This window comes from Hyalella azteca, unplaced genomic scaffold (assembly GCF_000764305.2).
Source record: "Hyalella azteca isolate HAZT.00-mixed unplaced genomic scaffold, Hazt_2.0.2 contig17794, whole genome shotgun sequence".
NCBI lineage: Eukaryota > Metazoa > Arthropoda > Malacostraca > Amphipoda > Hyalellidae > Hyalella > Hyalella azteca.
Window position 1 is genome coordinate 73,400 of NW_025947564.1, and position 15,461 is coordinate 88,860.

At 37.6% G+C, this 15,461-nt stretch overlaps 1 protein-coding gene across 1 annotated transcript; it reads left to right on the top strand.

The window, feature by feature from the left end:
* Nucleotides 1-3,291: 3,291 nt before the first annotated feature.
* LOC108674190 (ATP-dependent RNA helicase dbp2) lies at nucleotides 3,292-15,397 on the top strand. Its single transcript, XM_018162105.2, has 11 exons — nucleotides 3,292-3,415; nucleotides 9,649-10,041; nucleotides 10,219-10,645; nucleotides 10,789-10,941; nucleotides 11,097-11,269; nucleotides 11,483-11,593; nucleotides 11,791-11,852; nucleotides 12,083-12,142; nucleotides 13,487-13,711; nucleotides 14,386-14,485; nucleotides 14,773-15,397. Exons 1-10 carry the CDS (start codon nucleotides 3,393-3,395, stop codon nucleotides 14,472-14,474), a joined length of 1,716 nt encoding a protein of 571 aa, XP_018017594.1. The 5' UTR covers nucleotides 3,292-3,392; the 3' UTR covers nucleotides 14,475-14,485; nucleotides 14,773-15,397.
* Nucleotides 15,398-15,461: the final 64 nt, after the last annotated feature.

Below are 15,461 nucleotides of genomic sequence, written 5' to 3' on the forward strand. Positions count from 1 at the left end.
TTGATTCATGCATTGTCTCCAACTTTACGCAAGTGTGCAAAATTTCAGATCGATAGGATTAGTAGAAGTGTGTTAAATTTCGATTATAAGATTTGTAGCAGACAGACAGACAGACTACAAGAAGTGAAGTTAAAGAGAAGTGTTGTAAAAAGTCTATCAAATTCAATGCAATTAAAGGAAATGCAATGTCATCTACTGTGTCAGCGTTTTCGGTAAAGTACAGTCCAAATAATTTTGATATAGTGTAAAAATTTTAATCTCAATTCTGAACGTAATTCACGTAAAAAGTAATATCTTCTACTGGATAAAAAATCTCAGCTGATGACGAAAAAACAACTCTACGCCATCCAGTTTCTAGTATCCGCTCATCACTATCCATTCTTTCTGGAGCACTTTTAGCCGCTACATGTAACTCTTCAACAGTATGGCCTTTATGGGTTCCAATTGTGTTGCACGACTCAGCATATTGTCAATTACAAATCGTTGTTCTTGGTTAGCCTTAGCAGACCTCCACTGAACATTGAATGCACTATGCAAACTTGAACACATCGCGCGCGTGCGTAAATTTCGCTGAGGAGTAGAAACGGGTGCTATTATCACTCTAAGGAGGAGATGATCCCGCATGGAAGGAAATCACACCGAAGAGACCACAAAAAGATAAAGACCACGGAGGAGGAAATCACGTCATTAAGGAAGCGATGCCAGAAAAGAGACCATAGCAGAAAGAAGATCACCCTAAATGGGAGAACAAACTAGTTTGAAAACCACATTAGGGATGAGTAGGGTAACATGGGGCAGCGAGCCCACTGCGGGTCATAATTAAAACTTCATCAAAAATTTAGTTTAAAAAAAGTGGGGGGCGCGCTGCCCCACGTTACCCTACTAGGAACCACCCACAACTTGGAGCACAATCATCCATGGAGCACCTAACCTTGATGGAGCACCCGTTGATGCCCCCAACGGAGCACAATCACCCAACCACAGCTGGGGCATCAACTGCAACAATGGGTAGCAAGCACATCATGTGGCAACAACCACACATGAGGTCCCTCCACGCCTAGTGGATCAACCACGCTAAAGGCCTGTCAGAAATATTTAATCTTGATGGTGACTCAAAGCTGGAGTATTTTCAGGCAAATAGAGATGATAGAAATAACTAGATATTTTACCGTCTGGATGAACAACCATTAACTCAGATATTTATAGCTTTTTATCGGCAGTGTTTATAACTGATACAATGATGAAGGAACTACATAGAGAGATTCACTAATTTTTATATTCGAAAAAATACTCTAATTGCGCAGCAGTGATCCTAAATTGGTCTTTTCGTAGCTTTTTTAATGAGTTTTTTACCTAAAACATCAACACCAGCAACTTGCGACGCAGCTCGAGTAAAGCTGCATTGACGGTGTCATTCACATGGATCCTTTAGATATGAAGAGAACGAGGTCTGCTACATTAGCAGCAACCGTTGCTCTATAGTCTATAGTATACCATCCTGCCATGATCTGTAACTCCCATTACTTTCTGTGTATCCGTTCTTGGTGGTGCATCCCGATCGAGTCCCAAGTGCTGCGCCATCGCCTCCCAGACGGTTAGATATCGAAGGCGTCCTGCTTCAATCTACAAGCAACAATCGGTCAAACCGATCTGAAATTTTGCACACTTGCGTAAAGTAACTAAAGTCTGAGACAATGCTTGAATCAATTGACAGAATGCATTACTAATTTTTTTAATATAAAAAATTTGAAAATAGTTTTTTTTATCGATATTAAAAATAAAATAAGAGATTCATTGTGCACGTGTAACATCGAGACACCGGCCTCTTTAGAAGTGTTGTCTGTAAAAAGTAATTTTTAAACGCGTATTATTTAATAATAAATGAGGGATATGTTGATATTGTCACCAACTGTCATTCGTTACTCAGACTAATTTTCGCTTTGCTTAATCAGGCTTCACACAAATCTCTCGTGCCTACGCTCCAATGCATGCCATATAAGGTTTTCATATCGAGCTTAGGCAATTACGTCAGAGGACTCAATTATTTTAATTTGGTGTTATCAAATTATTTCAATTTACAATAATTATTATAATTTGGTGTAGTTTGTCGAATCGAAACCCTGATCAGTTCCGATTTGATAAATTTATGAGTGAAATTTATCGTCGCCTGCGTGGTGACCTCATTGAAGAATACAAGTATACTCATGGTTTGTACAAGGTCCCAGAAGGATTACTAGAATTTGAAACAAGAACCAACACCATGGGCCACGGCTATAAACTAAAAAACTGCGGTGCAACTTATCCACGCGACAACATTTCTTCTCGCTTCGAGTCACTGACATGTGGAACAGCCTCCCTGAAGATATTGTTGATTCTCCGAGTATGAACGCGTTCAAGAACTGACTAGACAAGGCCATGCATGAGCATATGTTTAGTCTTAAAATTCCTCGTACCCTACGGAACAACTGATATCTAGAAGCTTTTTTAAATCTATCTTTCGTTGAAAAGATCTGATCAAAAGTCCAGACTAGTCAAGAAAAGTACAAGAATCGGCGACAGGCCTATCCAGGCCTATTCTTTAAATGCCGAAGATACTATACTATACTATACTAAAATCCTTCTATGGAATTCGTCCTGAAAAGTGTCGATGTGGTATGAGGCACGGCCGTGAGACCGGCCGGGAGACAGGCCGCGTTTTTGTCCGAGAGGTGTCACGAAATGACGTGGACAAATTTTGTTATCCTCTGTTCCTGATTTCACACCGGTCGGTCCATAATGAATGGTTATGAATTGAGGAATTCCCCAAGTATTTGGAATTGACGGTTCAATTCAGCGCAGATTTAAAACAGGTGCAGCACAGGTGTTGCCTACGCTTACGCTCACGTGTTTTTGCCCGACCGGTGATTTCGATATATATGCCACAATTGGAGTTGATTAAATCCATTTGCATTACATGCTTTTTGTTAAAAAAATAGTTGCTTTATCGTCTATATAAAAGCTTTACAAATTTAAAAAACAAATTATAATACAGGAATAGAAAGATGCAAGATATTTTAGCACGTCATACATTTTCATTGCATACATGACCCAAAATAAAGTACAAATTATAAATTGCTTGCACAACTTTTTTCTACAAAAATTATTGGTAAAAGTATCACCATGATGAATTATGAATTTTAACGCAAGGTTCACGATATTTGTATATTTATTATGAGTGGTAACTGTAGACTGCAAAATTTTAATTATGTTATTCCACGTAGAAGAAACCCGCCACCTCTTCCATTTGGCAAGATCATCTGAGTTCTTTCCGAAGTTAGTCTGTCTTTGTTGTGGACGTGAGATTTTGGCTCTCTCAAATAAGTTGTTTATAATTCGAGAATTTAGTCATCTTCATGAGCATGGTCAATCTAAGCGGGTAAGTTATTGTTTTACTATTGATTGATTGATTGAAGTTGATTAAGAGGCTTATTTAATATGATCGTATTTTCGTAGCTGAGATTTCCGGTCGATACTCCGTGCTTACGTCACGATTAGCGCTGATACGCTGAGCGCTCCACGTTGGGAAATTGTCGAGTGATAGATCGTTCTACGATTCTTCATCTCTGTACGTGTTCCTACTGCTTATTTGAAAATTCTCTTTCGCCTGTGTGTATTACTGTATGATTTTTATTAACGCCTTCGGGCACCAGCAAGACAACTCATGAGTCTAGGGATCATCGGGATTCGGGATGTTCTTCACTCTTCAGTGGGTTTAGCCTGTGCGAGTTATGTGATTATTATATTGTGAATTTGTGATAATGTGCACTATTTACAGTACTAAACAAAGTTTTCTCTGATCTTCATGAAAATTATACAGCTGGAGCCTGGAAAGTGAAAAAATATAGAAAAATACCATATAGCCTAAATATAACTGGAAAACAAATACAAGTTAAAAAGCTAGTACAAATTTTTTCCTTTAGAAAATTAACGTCTGAAAGATGGACCAATTTTTAGCTTTTTTTTATTACCTAGCTATCATTTCTGGGTTTCATATAAGCCTGTTTCAAAGATTTTAATGCCATTAGAAAGCTCATGTTGTAGGCTAGGCCTATCTATTCTAACTACCTAAATAAAACATTTTGGTTGATGGCCTACCTAATTTGACTGCAGGTGGGTGAGGGAAATGGGTGTGATTACTGATTGATAGATATGAATGGAATAATTGACCAAAAGGCAGAATTGAACAAAATAAATTCTATTTTGATAAATTATGAATTCATGATGAATTGAAAAATAAATGAATGATACAGGTGGGCTAGTTCAGATCGCAGGTCCATAATACCTGCTAAAACCTGCATTATAAAACTCTGCCACTATGGACCAATGATGAATTCCTTACATGATGGCTAAATGAGAGAAAATGTTATTGTTGGGCAAATTATAAGTAAATGATAATTAATTTTGTCTAATGATAACAATGATAAATAATAGATTAATAATACTTCTACTAGTAGTACTGCATCACCTAACACCTTCAAATTGTGCTGGACAGTCAATTGAAGGCAATAAACTGCTAAAATTTGAAATGTGAATCAAAATGCAAAAGAATATCATCACACATGAATGACATGATTGCTAAAATTGAAATGCTAATGATTCACATGACTGAGTTTGAACTAGGTAGGCCTACAGTACTGCCATTGCCAGTTGAGGCCCAAAGGTGATAGACGTGAAGATTGCATTAGTGCAAATACTAGAAATAGCTGCAGAGCTCTGAAATTTTGTCCAAGAACTGTAATTTTGAGGTCCTTTTTAGCGCATTTTCTCGTTTATGGAAAAAATGCACTATTGTGCTAATCATGTCCGTCTGTCTGTCTGTCCATGACCAAGTGTTCGTTGACAAGAAAATGTGCTCTGTCACTCGCTGCAGTGAGTACTGAGTTATATTTTCTCTTTCATTAATGGCCCAATATGATATCCAAGTTTGTTTTTAGCAAATAGTGGTACCCTTTGCAAATCTCAGCATACCCAGCCAAGCTAGTAAACAATAGAAATTTCTCAAATGAGAATGTGTCGTCATATCACATATGTCAAGTCTTGTTTAAGTTGTTTGTTTCCAAACATTCATCAATCAAAGTAAGCTACCATTTGTGTGGGACTTCTAAAATTAAATGCCTCCTGTGCATTGAAGCTATAACTGTCTGTCCACCATTTTGGTAGCGTTGTTGTGATCTAGGGGTGGTTTGTGCACATACCTACCTCTGCCTTCTGGCTCCTCACTACTCAGTACTACTCAGTCGAATGTTTCTTTGTTGTGCATTTTGTGCGTTAAACACTTTGACTGCAACATGCGCCACCACCATATATGGAACATGCATGCATGTCCCAAACTGTGACATGTGCCATATGTGGCGCATGCTTAAAATATTTAGCTTTTTAAAAACTCTTTACAATATCAGCCAGATCATCAACTTGTGGAAAAATACGATTGAGAAATAAGAGAATTGACAATAACGCTTTCAGAAACCTATACAAATGTTGTGCAATTATGTAAGAATCTTAGTAGTTGAAATCTAGTCTGAAAGGGTGTTATCCTATTCCAATATGATGAAAATTATTTTTTCAGTATTGGTATGGATTTTAGAAGTAGAAAAATGGGTATTAGACATTCAAAAGTTGCCTTAGCTCACACGGAAACAGAATGCCACTGTAAAAAGCAAGATACGCAGTGATGCAGATTCTCAGCACTGAGATTGCAATTAGTAGTTACTTCTCTAGCTCTGTCACATTTCAGCACTATCTACCTTTTACAATTATGTTACAGCAAGACTCAGATCAGTAGTTTGTAATGAAGTTGAGATCCTCAGCTTCAAATATTTTAGTGCTGTAGACATCTAAAATCATTGATTTGGTCATGGAAACATTTCTTTGTGTGTCTGACCCATTACTAGTGACAATACATTTGGTCATCAATGACTTTAATGTTTCACATAAATTTTTACTGACTACACCAAGCACTTGCTACAGCAGTTTTTGCCAACAGCTGGAACAGTTGTTGGTACCACTTCATGCTTTGCTTAGTGCAGTTTTGTAAGATATAAATGAATTATATACTTCCCATTTAGTGGCATTTAACCCAGAATGATTTGTAGTTTCAGTATTGCATTTGCATTCCAATTCCATTTGCTCAGAAAATGTTTTTTTTTCAAGCATCAGTACTTGTGTGATGCAAGTTTTGAGTGTAGTTGTATAATGAGTGTCATGTACCTCATACGGCGCACATAGCCAAGAAAGACGAAAGTTTCCATTCCAGGCGATGTGCACCAATAGAGGCTTGCTTTTTTTATGTCTCAAAGCATGTGTCTCTAATGATTGGTTCAGACTCTGGTTAGTGGTTGCCGGTGCCAGACTCTGGTTAGTGGTTGCCGGTGCTTTGTGGCTCATTTCAGTTAGTATGCTGCATTCGGGCTCGTTTTTACAACACTTCTCTTTAACTTCACTTCTACCTGTCCAATCGATCTGAAATTTGGCACACTTGCGTAAAGTTGGAGACAATGCATGAATCAATTGACAGAATAAATTTTATAAAAAAATTTTCATTGTTAAAAAAATGAAAATAATTTCACCTGCTACAAATCTTATAATCCATCACAATTTGAACTGTCCAATTTATCAGAAATTTTGCACAATTGCACAGAGTCAGAGACAATGCATGAATCAATTGACAGAATAAATAATTTTGAAAATTTACAAAATTTTGATATGAAAAAATTTCGAAAAATAATTTTCATTCGATATTTGAAAATAAAATTAGAAATTCATTGTACATGTATAACATCAAAGACACTGGATTGTTCAGAAGTGTCTTTAAAAAGTAATTTTTAAACGCATATTATTATTACTGAAGATGTGGGTATTTCTTTTATATCAAAAACATTCTATCTTTACAACACTTCTCTTCAACTTCACTTCTTGTTTGTCTGTCTGTCTGTCTGTCTGTCTGTCTGTCTGTCTGCTACTAATCTTGTAATCAAAATTTAACACTCTTCTACTTATCCTATCGATCTGAAATTTTGCACACTTTTGTAAAGTTGGAGACAATGCAAGAATCAAATGACAAAATAAACAAATTTAACAATTTTTTTTTTTTTCAATAAAAAAATGACAAAATAATTTTGTCAGCTACAAATTTTATAACTGATATATGACACACTTTTACTTGTCCAATTGATCTGATATTTTGCACACTTGTGTGAAGTTGGAGGCAATACATGAATCAATTGACAGAATAAATAATTTTGAAAAAATTATATATTAAGAAAAATTGAAAATTAATTTTTTTAATATTAAAGAATAAAATAAGAAATTTATTTTACATCTTCACACTCTTTAATCACTTAAATCCTTTAATCACACTCCTTTACCTAAATACTAGAAATTAGGTATTGAATCTTTTTGAGAAACCCATTGACTACAAAAGTTTAGTTTTCTTAATAGCATGGTGCAATTCTAAGATTGGCGGTACTTTTATGTCCTGGCAAAGGGTGCCTTGTCTTGTTGGTCTGCACTACCCCCATTGAATATAAGAATTTTAGGTGACAAATAGTCACCTAAAATTCTTATATTCAATGTAAAGTCAACTTTTAATAAATAATAAATTTTTTTCTTTTGAGATTTCATTTTCAGAATGAAGTACAACTTTATAAAGTTTTGATGTCAAAGTTCTGAAAATGGTTACATTGCCATTTTGTTTGAGTTGGGTGAGCAATAAAATGATACATTCATGTATCCAATACAACATACACAAATCAGGATTATAAATAAATACTTGAGAAGTAAAGTATTTTAATTCCATAGGTTGCAAAATCCTTTAATGCTGCGCAGACACCAAAGGTAGATGTTCCATGCCAGCTCCTATCACTGTACATTCAACTAAATTGCCACACCACATGTACTGGCAGACTAAATAAGTCCAATATAAATAAACTTCTAACTTCTTAAAATCACTACATTCTATAGATTCTAATAGCTTAATAGTATCTTGTCTGGCTTTCTGATTGTGTTGCACGTCCTTCACTTGCTCGCAGGGTGGGATTCAGAAGGGGTCATATATGAACAAGGGCTCATGTCATGTGGTGCCTACAAATCAGATAATATATTTTTTGTTATATTTAACTGATATTTTTGAGCTGATAGTTACCACCAGCATGGAATATATATACCTTCTGAGCTGCAACTGAGCTTTCTGGTCATTATTGGGGCCACAAAATTCCTGCTAAAAAAATGTCTACTATCTAAGTAAAGTATTAATGGCATACAATTAGGCCTCAAGATTTTCAATTTTTGGAAAATGTCTCTTTGAAGCTGTTACAGTAGCTTGATAAATAGGAAAATTTCAATTATGAGTTAGCAGAAGGCAGACTGTCATCTGGAAAATCAGACAGAAGCGACTTGTGAAGAAGACTAAAATGCCCGTGGTTGCAGTCAATTTCTTTTTAACCCTTTCACGGGTAAGTTACCATATATGATCACTTGAAATCGCGTCACAAAAAGCCTCACCACGGCTTCCTGTTTGTTTTTGAGGCATCCTTATAATGCCTCAGTCAATCCCTAATTATCTGACCATCATTCTATCTATTGCATCACCAGCTGCAAAGTCCACATATTGAAATATGAGCATTTAATGAAGGTTTTGACTCGGACAATGGAATTGCCACTCTTTCCGCATTTTCTTCAAAATTTGGAAGTATCAATATATATATTTATTTTGGCAAGTTGATTAAATTTAATTAAATAATTTTTATGTTTCTAATTTTTCATTTGCATAAACTGAATTTTAATTATAAAGAAAAATTTTGTGTACTGATGGCTTATATTGAATTCTTAAAGTGCAATTTAAACCTTCAATAGGTTGGCAAAATTTGCAAAAATTCATAGAAATAAATATATTGTATAATACTTCTTACTTTCTTGAAATGGTTTCTGAAATTTTAATTTCTGGATATTTCAATGCTTGCCCGCTAAAGGGTTAATGCTCTAGTGGCTAGAGCTCATTGCTAATGAAAAATTAAGGTAGAGTCTAACTTCATTTGTCATTAGAAATTGGATTCTGCTCAATTTTGCCTTTGATTTTCGAAGCCATCAATGGAATTTTTTTTACCCACTCGTTCCAGGAATTTCTGCTCACTATTACAGATTGGTCTGACTGGATCAATCTAGAATATACGAACCACAATTTCTAGAATTCCACCCTGTGTGGCATTGTTAATCATAAACTGTTGAAATAACAATTTATGACCCTTGAAAACTGGCCAATATCAATCCTCATTAGGCCCAACATTAGTTTGATTTGCATTATAAGAAATATTATATTATTTATTTCCCAATTTGATTTTCAGAATACCCAAATTATCCTTAAGACACTTGTATTATTATGGGAATGTTCAAATTCTTACCCATTTATTATAATTTAATTGGTCATTCTGATGAGTCTAGCAACATCACTTGGTCATAAATATTAAATTATTTAATTGAATCTGTCTCAAGACAGTCAAATATTTGATGTCTGGAAACCCTCTTAATTTAGCAGCTTGAAGCCTTTTTTTGCGCATTTGTGTTGTATGCGCTTTGGTTTACGATATGGGCGCTGAATTATTTGTTCTCTTACAGTGGTAGAGGTAGCGGAAGCGACCGTTACGGTAGCAGTGGTGGAGGAGGTCCTGGCGGAGGAGCTGGTGGCAGCAGCAACGGTTATGGCGGAAATTCTGGTGGCAGCAGTAATGGCTATGGCGGTTATAGCCGTAACGATAGCAGTCGCAGTAGTTATGGTGGAGGCCGTGGAAGCTATGGGGGCGGGGGAAGTGGAGGAGCACGACGTGGTGGAGCTGGAGGTGGTGGTGGATACGGACTAGACCGCTACTCCAACTCTCAGAGCGGGGGACCTGGGAACAACCTCAAGAAAGTAGATTGGTCAAGGGTCAATCTTATTCCATTCAAGAAAAACTTCTATTCGCCTTCGCCAGTGCTCATGCAACGCTCACAAGCTGAAGTTGATGAATATAGGTGGGTTTCAAACTAGCCTTTATTGTTTCACTTGAATTTTTTCAAGGTGATATATACTCTATGCTGAAAAATAGTTCATCAGAGATAACGATATTTTTCTCCTAATCTATTGATTTGTTATATTTGTTTTTCTCTAGTTTATAGAACTTGTCATTTTCTCTATCGGTGCATCACCAGGGCAAGGATGGAGATCACCGTGAAAGGATACGATGTCCCCAAACCAATTCAGAACTTCAGCGATTATGAGCTGCCTGACTTTGTACTTGCTGAAGTGCGTCGTCAAAACTATGAAGCTCCCACTGCCATTCAAGCTCAGGGTTGGCCTCTGGCCCTCTCTGGTAAAGACGTTGTTGGCATTGCCAAAACAGGCTCCGGCAAGACTCTGGGCTTCATCATGCCTGCCATTGTGCATATCAATCATCAACCTGCACTCAAATTTGGCGATGGTCCCATTGTTCTTGTGTTGGCCCCCACCAGGGAACTGGCCCAACAAATTTTTTCAGTTGCCAAGGACTTTGGATCTTCCTCTAGAATTAGGCCTGTATGTCTGTTCGGCGGTGCTCCTAAAGGACCTCAAATCAGGAGTCTTCATGACGGTGCAGAGGTGAGATGAGCTATTAGTTTCTTAAGCATAATGTCGGACATTTTTTTACCGCTTTTTTTGAAGCCATTTTTTTTATTGTGTTATGCGTTACAATTTTTTTGTGTGGTGACTCATTAGTCTTCATAATCATGTTGATATTGTAGATCTGCATCGCAACTCCTGGTCGTCTCCTGGACATCTTGGAAATGGGCAAGACTAACTTGTCTCGCTGCACGTATCTCGTTCTCGATGAGGCTGATCGTATGCTCGACATGGGCTTTGAACCACAAATCCGCAAAATCATCACTCAAATTCGGGTGAGTGGAGTTGAGATATCTTTCGCCACTTGAACTTACCCGAATTGTTTTTTACTGGTTCTAAATTATGTACCAAGTGAATTAAAATCGCGAAGTATTGGATTATTAACAGTGCCTTTGTGAAGAGATTTTTTACATCGCTATTTTTTTTGCAGCCTGACAGACAAACCCTGATGTGGTCTGCGACGTGGCCTCGCGAGGTGCGAAAACTTGCTGAAGATTTCCTCAAGGATTATACGCAACTTAATGTCGGATCTATGGACCTCTCCGCCAATCACAACATTTTGCAAATCGTTGACGTTTGCCGTGACGCCGACAAGGAAAACAAGTAAGTTTTGAATTGATCAGCTTCTTCCCTTGCCAGTGTCATTAAATAACAGGAATGCATCAACATCTGTCATGTAAATGACTGATGATCAACTAACTACTTACTGTATTTCAAATATTGTTTTAGTGAAAAGAGTTATTCGTTCACGTGAAGTTCTATCCTATCGTATTCTGTTCGTGTTAGGTGTTAATTAATTTGAACATTTTCCCGCAGGCTTATGAAGCTTCTTAATGAAATGACTCAAGAGAAGACTCACAGAACCATTATTTTCTGTCAGACTAAGAAAAAAGTAGACAGCGTCACACGTGGCATGAGGAGAAGCGGGTAAGGCATTTAATCCGAAATATTATATACATCCTACTTATGATACAATGAAATTTAATATAGCTACGCTTTTAAATTCAGTGGTTTGACAAAGTGACGAAACCTCTATAGTTCTAAACAAAAGTTTTATTATTGTGACTAGTTGTGGTGTTGTTCAATTATCTCTGCTGATCTTTAAATTCATTTATGTAACACAGATTCCCTGCAATGGGTATTCACGGTGACAAATCACAGCCAGAACGAGACTGGGTATTAAAAGGTATGAATTTCATATTTATATTGCTCTATACTCAATATTTGGCGTTTCTATCAACCTTTGTGTAGAGTTCTTTTTTAGTGATAATTTGTAATTGTATGATTTTATCTCATCATTGTGCTCTGAAAATATTGACTACATAGTAGACGAAAAATACTAATTCTCTTGGAGGGCTTTGCAGTTTTTTTAACGAAGTTTTTCATTTGTGAATTACTATGAGGAATTAATTACAGAATTCCGGTCTGGCAAATCCCCCATCCTCGTCGCTACGGACGTCGCTGCTCGCGGTTTGGGTGAGAATTTAGCCAGCATTTCACATCTCGTAATTATTGCTGTAATATTGTGGAGAGATAACCACCGTAGACCTCACTGTATTTAAACTTGTATAACCCGTTTTCTTTCTTCTTTATTACAGAGGCCCATTAACTATGGTCGATGCAAGCCTTTGCATTGAGCTGTGGGGCCTCTAAAATGTGGCATTTCGTGTCACTTTTTTGTTCAAAACGAAAAAAATCGTCCGTGAGAGCTGTGCTCCCTCTCATGACCGTACAGCCGGTCATGAGCGGAGATCGTTACTCGACGATCTCGGCCGTCCGTTGTATCGCTCACGGCTTGCGTGGCAAGCGTGCTTGGTGTTAAGCAGCAATGCACGGGTTATATTGGGCGCTGTGCCAATGCTAACTCGTTGCCTCCACACCCACGTGGAGCGAGCTGATCGATCAGCCAGGACAAGTCGTTCGAACGTAGGCTATTGGCCTGGTCACTGTTGCTGCAGTGGTGGCGCCTACATTCCCACTTACGACAGAGGGCCATCAGCCCTCGGGAATGATCAGGCCCAGCCAGGTACAATACCTCAGCATTAGGAGTATCTCAATTAAGGGCCTTTTCAAGTACAATTTAGGTGCAATATTCAAAAACTGACATATAGCGTGTTGTTCTAGTCTTCTTGATTAAGAGAAGTCTAACTATTGCATCGTATTGTTAAGGCTCAGAGTGCTTCTAAATTGGCTTGAACACTTGTTCATTGATCATTACTCACGGCGAGGTCTGCTATGGGAAGCTGGTCGACTATTAAATGATTTTGCATCAGTCAAACTTGCTTCTCGAAAATTTCCATTCATAGTCTTCCGAGCCCATCGCATTCTTTGCCGAGCGCCAGACTTCAATTCGAATGATCTTAAGCTCAATTGCTGGTTTCATGATGCCTTCAGTTGACCGTACCATGCACCCCATTTATCTCAAGTGGAAGCAATTTCTAAATGATTGCTTTGCTTCTTGCTCGAACCCAGTATCTTTCCCCAACAAGAGCATTATAAGTGCACAAGCCGCCACATATCTCCCATCTCCTTTTCAGCCTTGAATTTTGAAACAAAACGCTAGTAGATTCTCTTGTATAAATTGCAAAAAAGTTTTGCAACTTAGTTGTAAATGCTGTCTCAATCTCGAATAATTTCTCGTTCTAGTGAGTGCGTTACCATGGCGTGGTGACGAAATTATATTTTAGTTTTAGTGTCAACTTCTTAACTTAATCATTTTCCCATAAGCTTCATAATGAGGGACTCGGTAAAAGTCTATACTAACCTCTCCCTCTTGCCATCACTGTTCAGCAATGCTAAGTTTTCTCCTCATGCGTGCAGATGTGGATGACGTAAAGTTCGTCATTAATTACGATTTCCCTAACGGCACCGAAGACTACATTCATCGTATTGGCCGTACCGGACGTTCAGGCAAGAAGGGCACAGCCTACACGTTCTTCACGCACGGCGATGCCAACAAAGCCACCGATCTCGTCGCTGTCCTCCAGGAAGCCAAGCAAATCGTCAATCCCGAACTGGCTGAATTGGCAGCAATGAAATCTTGGGGTGAGAAGCCGGTGCTAGCTTTTAAACCAACAACAATTATGTGGCTTGTGCCAACTTGTATTTAATAGTTAGATGTCTTCATTAACACTCGTGGGAAAGCGTATAAATCTGACGCGAGTTTTTGAAAACATTGCTACGAAAAAATATGAACCATTACAATATATATTTACTCCTTGCATTTTTTCAACATTTTGCATATCTGAATAGTTAATCGCACTAAAAGAATTCATCATATGCGGTCACGACGCGAAAATTATTTCAAATAGTTGAAATTTAAGCATACGAGTGTAATGAGTAACAATCTAAGATTCCACTTCATTCACTTTAATCAAGTTACCCTTAATAATTAGATAAAGATTGATACTTCCATTTTTTTCCAAAAAATACGGAAAGAGCGTCTATTTCATTGTCCGGGTCAAAATTTCCTTTGTATGATTGTATTCAAATTTTTGGGCATGGTAGGTGGTGATGCTTTGTACAGATTATAAGCGATTGAGAATGGCATGATGAGTGGCACAAACCAAGAACCGTGGGGTGTTTTTGGGGAGATTTTAACTGATCATGTATGGTAACATTCCCGCAAAATGGTTAAAGTAATCTTTATCTTTTCGGGTAAATTATTTTTGATGATTTCAAGGAAGCCAAGCTTATAACGCAAATATTTCTCTGAGAAGGAAGCGTTGGTGGTCGCAGTCGCTGGGGAGGCGGCGGTGGTGGTGGAGGTCGTCGTGGTGGCGGTGGTTACGGTGGCCGCCGTTATTGAGAGTCCTGCTGGTGAGTCCATGAACACTATTCTCTAGTCGTTCAGAAAAAAATTTTACAATCTAATTGGAAATAACTGCAACATTTCATTTCGCCTATGTACTCACCTAAGCTCATTTTAGTTACATACATCTTTGTAACTATAATTAAATTTGAATGGTGTTGCAAGAAATTAAAAGCTCTCTGTAGTCGTCATAATTAACAGAATATTTAACCCAATGTTAAGCGATTGCTTACTAAGCGTTCACTTGAAATGTAACGAAGGTTGACGTCTAAAACCTTATTTTCTTTTCTTTCAGACTAGGCTGGTGATCTGGATGATCGTAATATTCCATGAATGTCGTCGTTCGTCGTCTTGAGCACCTACGTGAATACGTTTTTGAGTATCGGATGCCTAGCATTACAGACTCAGAAATGTTTTTGTTTGTTTTATTTTCATAGGATTATTTATCATTCTTCGATGTTCGAGCGCTCGCCCATTAAAGCCGTGTAGTCCAGTCCTAATGTCGGCTGACACTTTACATAGTAGCGTGAAATAAGCACCAGCGATGCTTGAGTTATTTCCAATTTATGTTCTGTATGGTTGTTGCGAAGTGCATTTAGATCTATTTATTGTCCATCTCTATCTGTATCATCTATCGTGGATCGTATGTTTTGTTCTCATAATGCGTCTGCTCTACTTCGGATATCTCGATTCTGTTATTGTGCATCGCTACAAGTATCCTCTACCTTGCACAACATTATTCTTTCTCATAAGCGTATGCTCTATTTCGGATATCTCGATTCTATTATTGTGCATCGCTATCAGTAGCCTCTACTGTGCATCACATTTTTCGTTCTCAAGAAGCGACTGCTCTACTTCGGCTATCTCGATTATGTAACCAAAGCATAGATTAGTTTTTTGGTATTAAATACGAGCGAATTTTCTTCATATAATTATCCAACCTGTGAAGATTATTCAGGTTACTTCATGAGCCGATCTGAGGAA

Coding starts and splice junctions, on each gene's coding strand:
- LOC108674190 (XM_018162105.2), top strand. CDS start 3,393: ATGAGCATGGTCAATCTAAGCGG. Junction 3,416..9,648: donor AGCATGGTCAATCTAAGCGG/GTAAGTTATTGT, acceptor GTTCTCTTACAG/TGGTAGAGGTAGCGGAAGCG. Junction 12,143..13,486: donor CGTCGCTGCTCGCGGTTTGG/GTGAGAATTTAG, acceptor TCATGCGTGCAG/ATGTGGATGACGTAAAGTTC.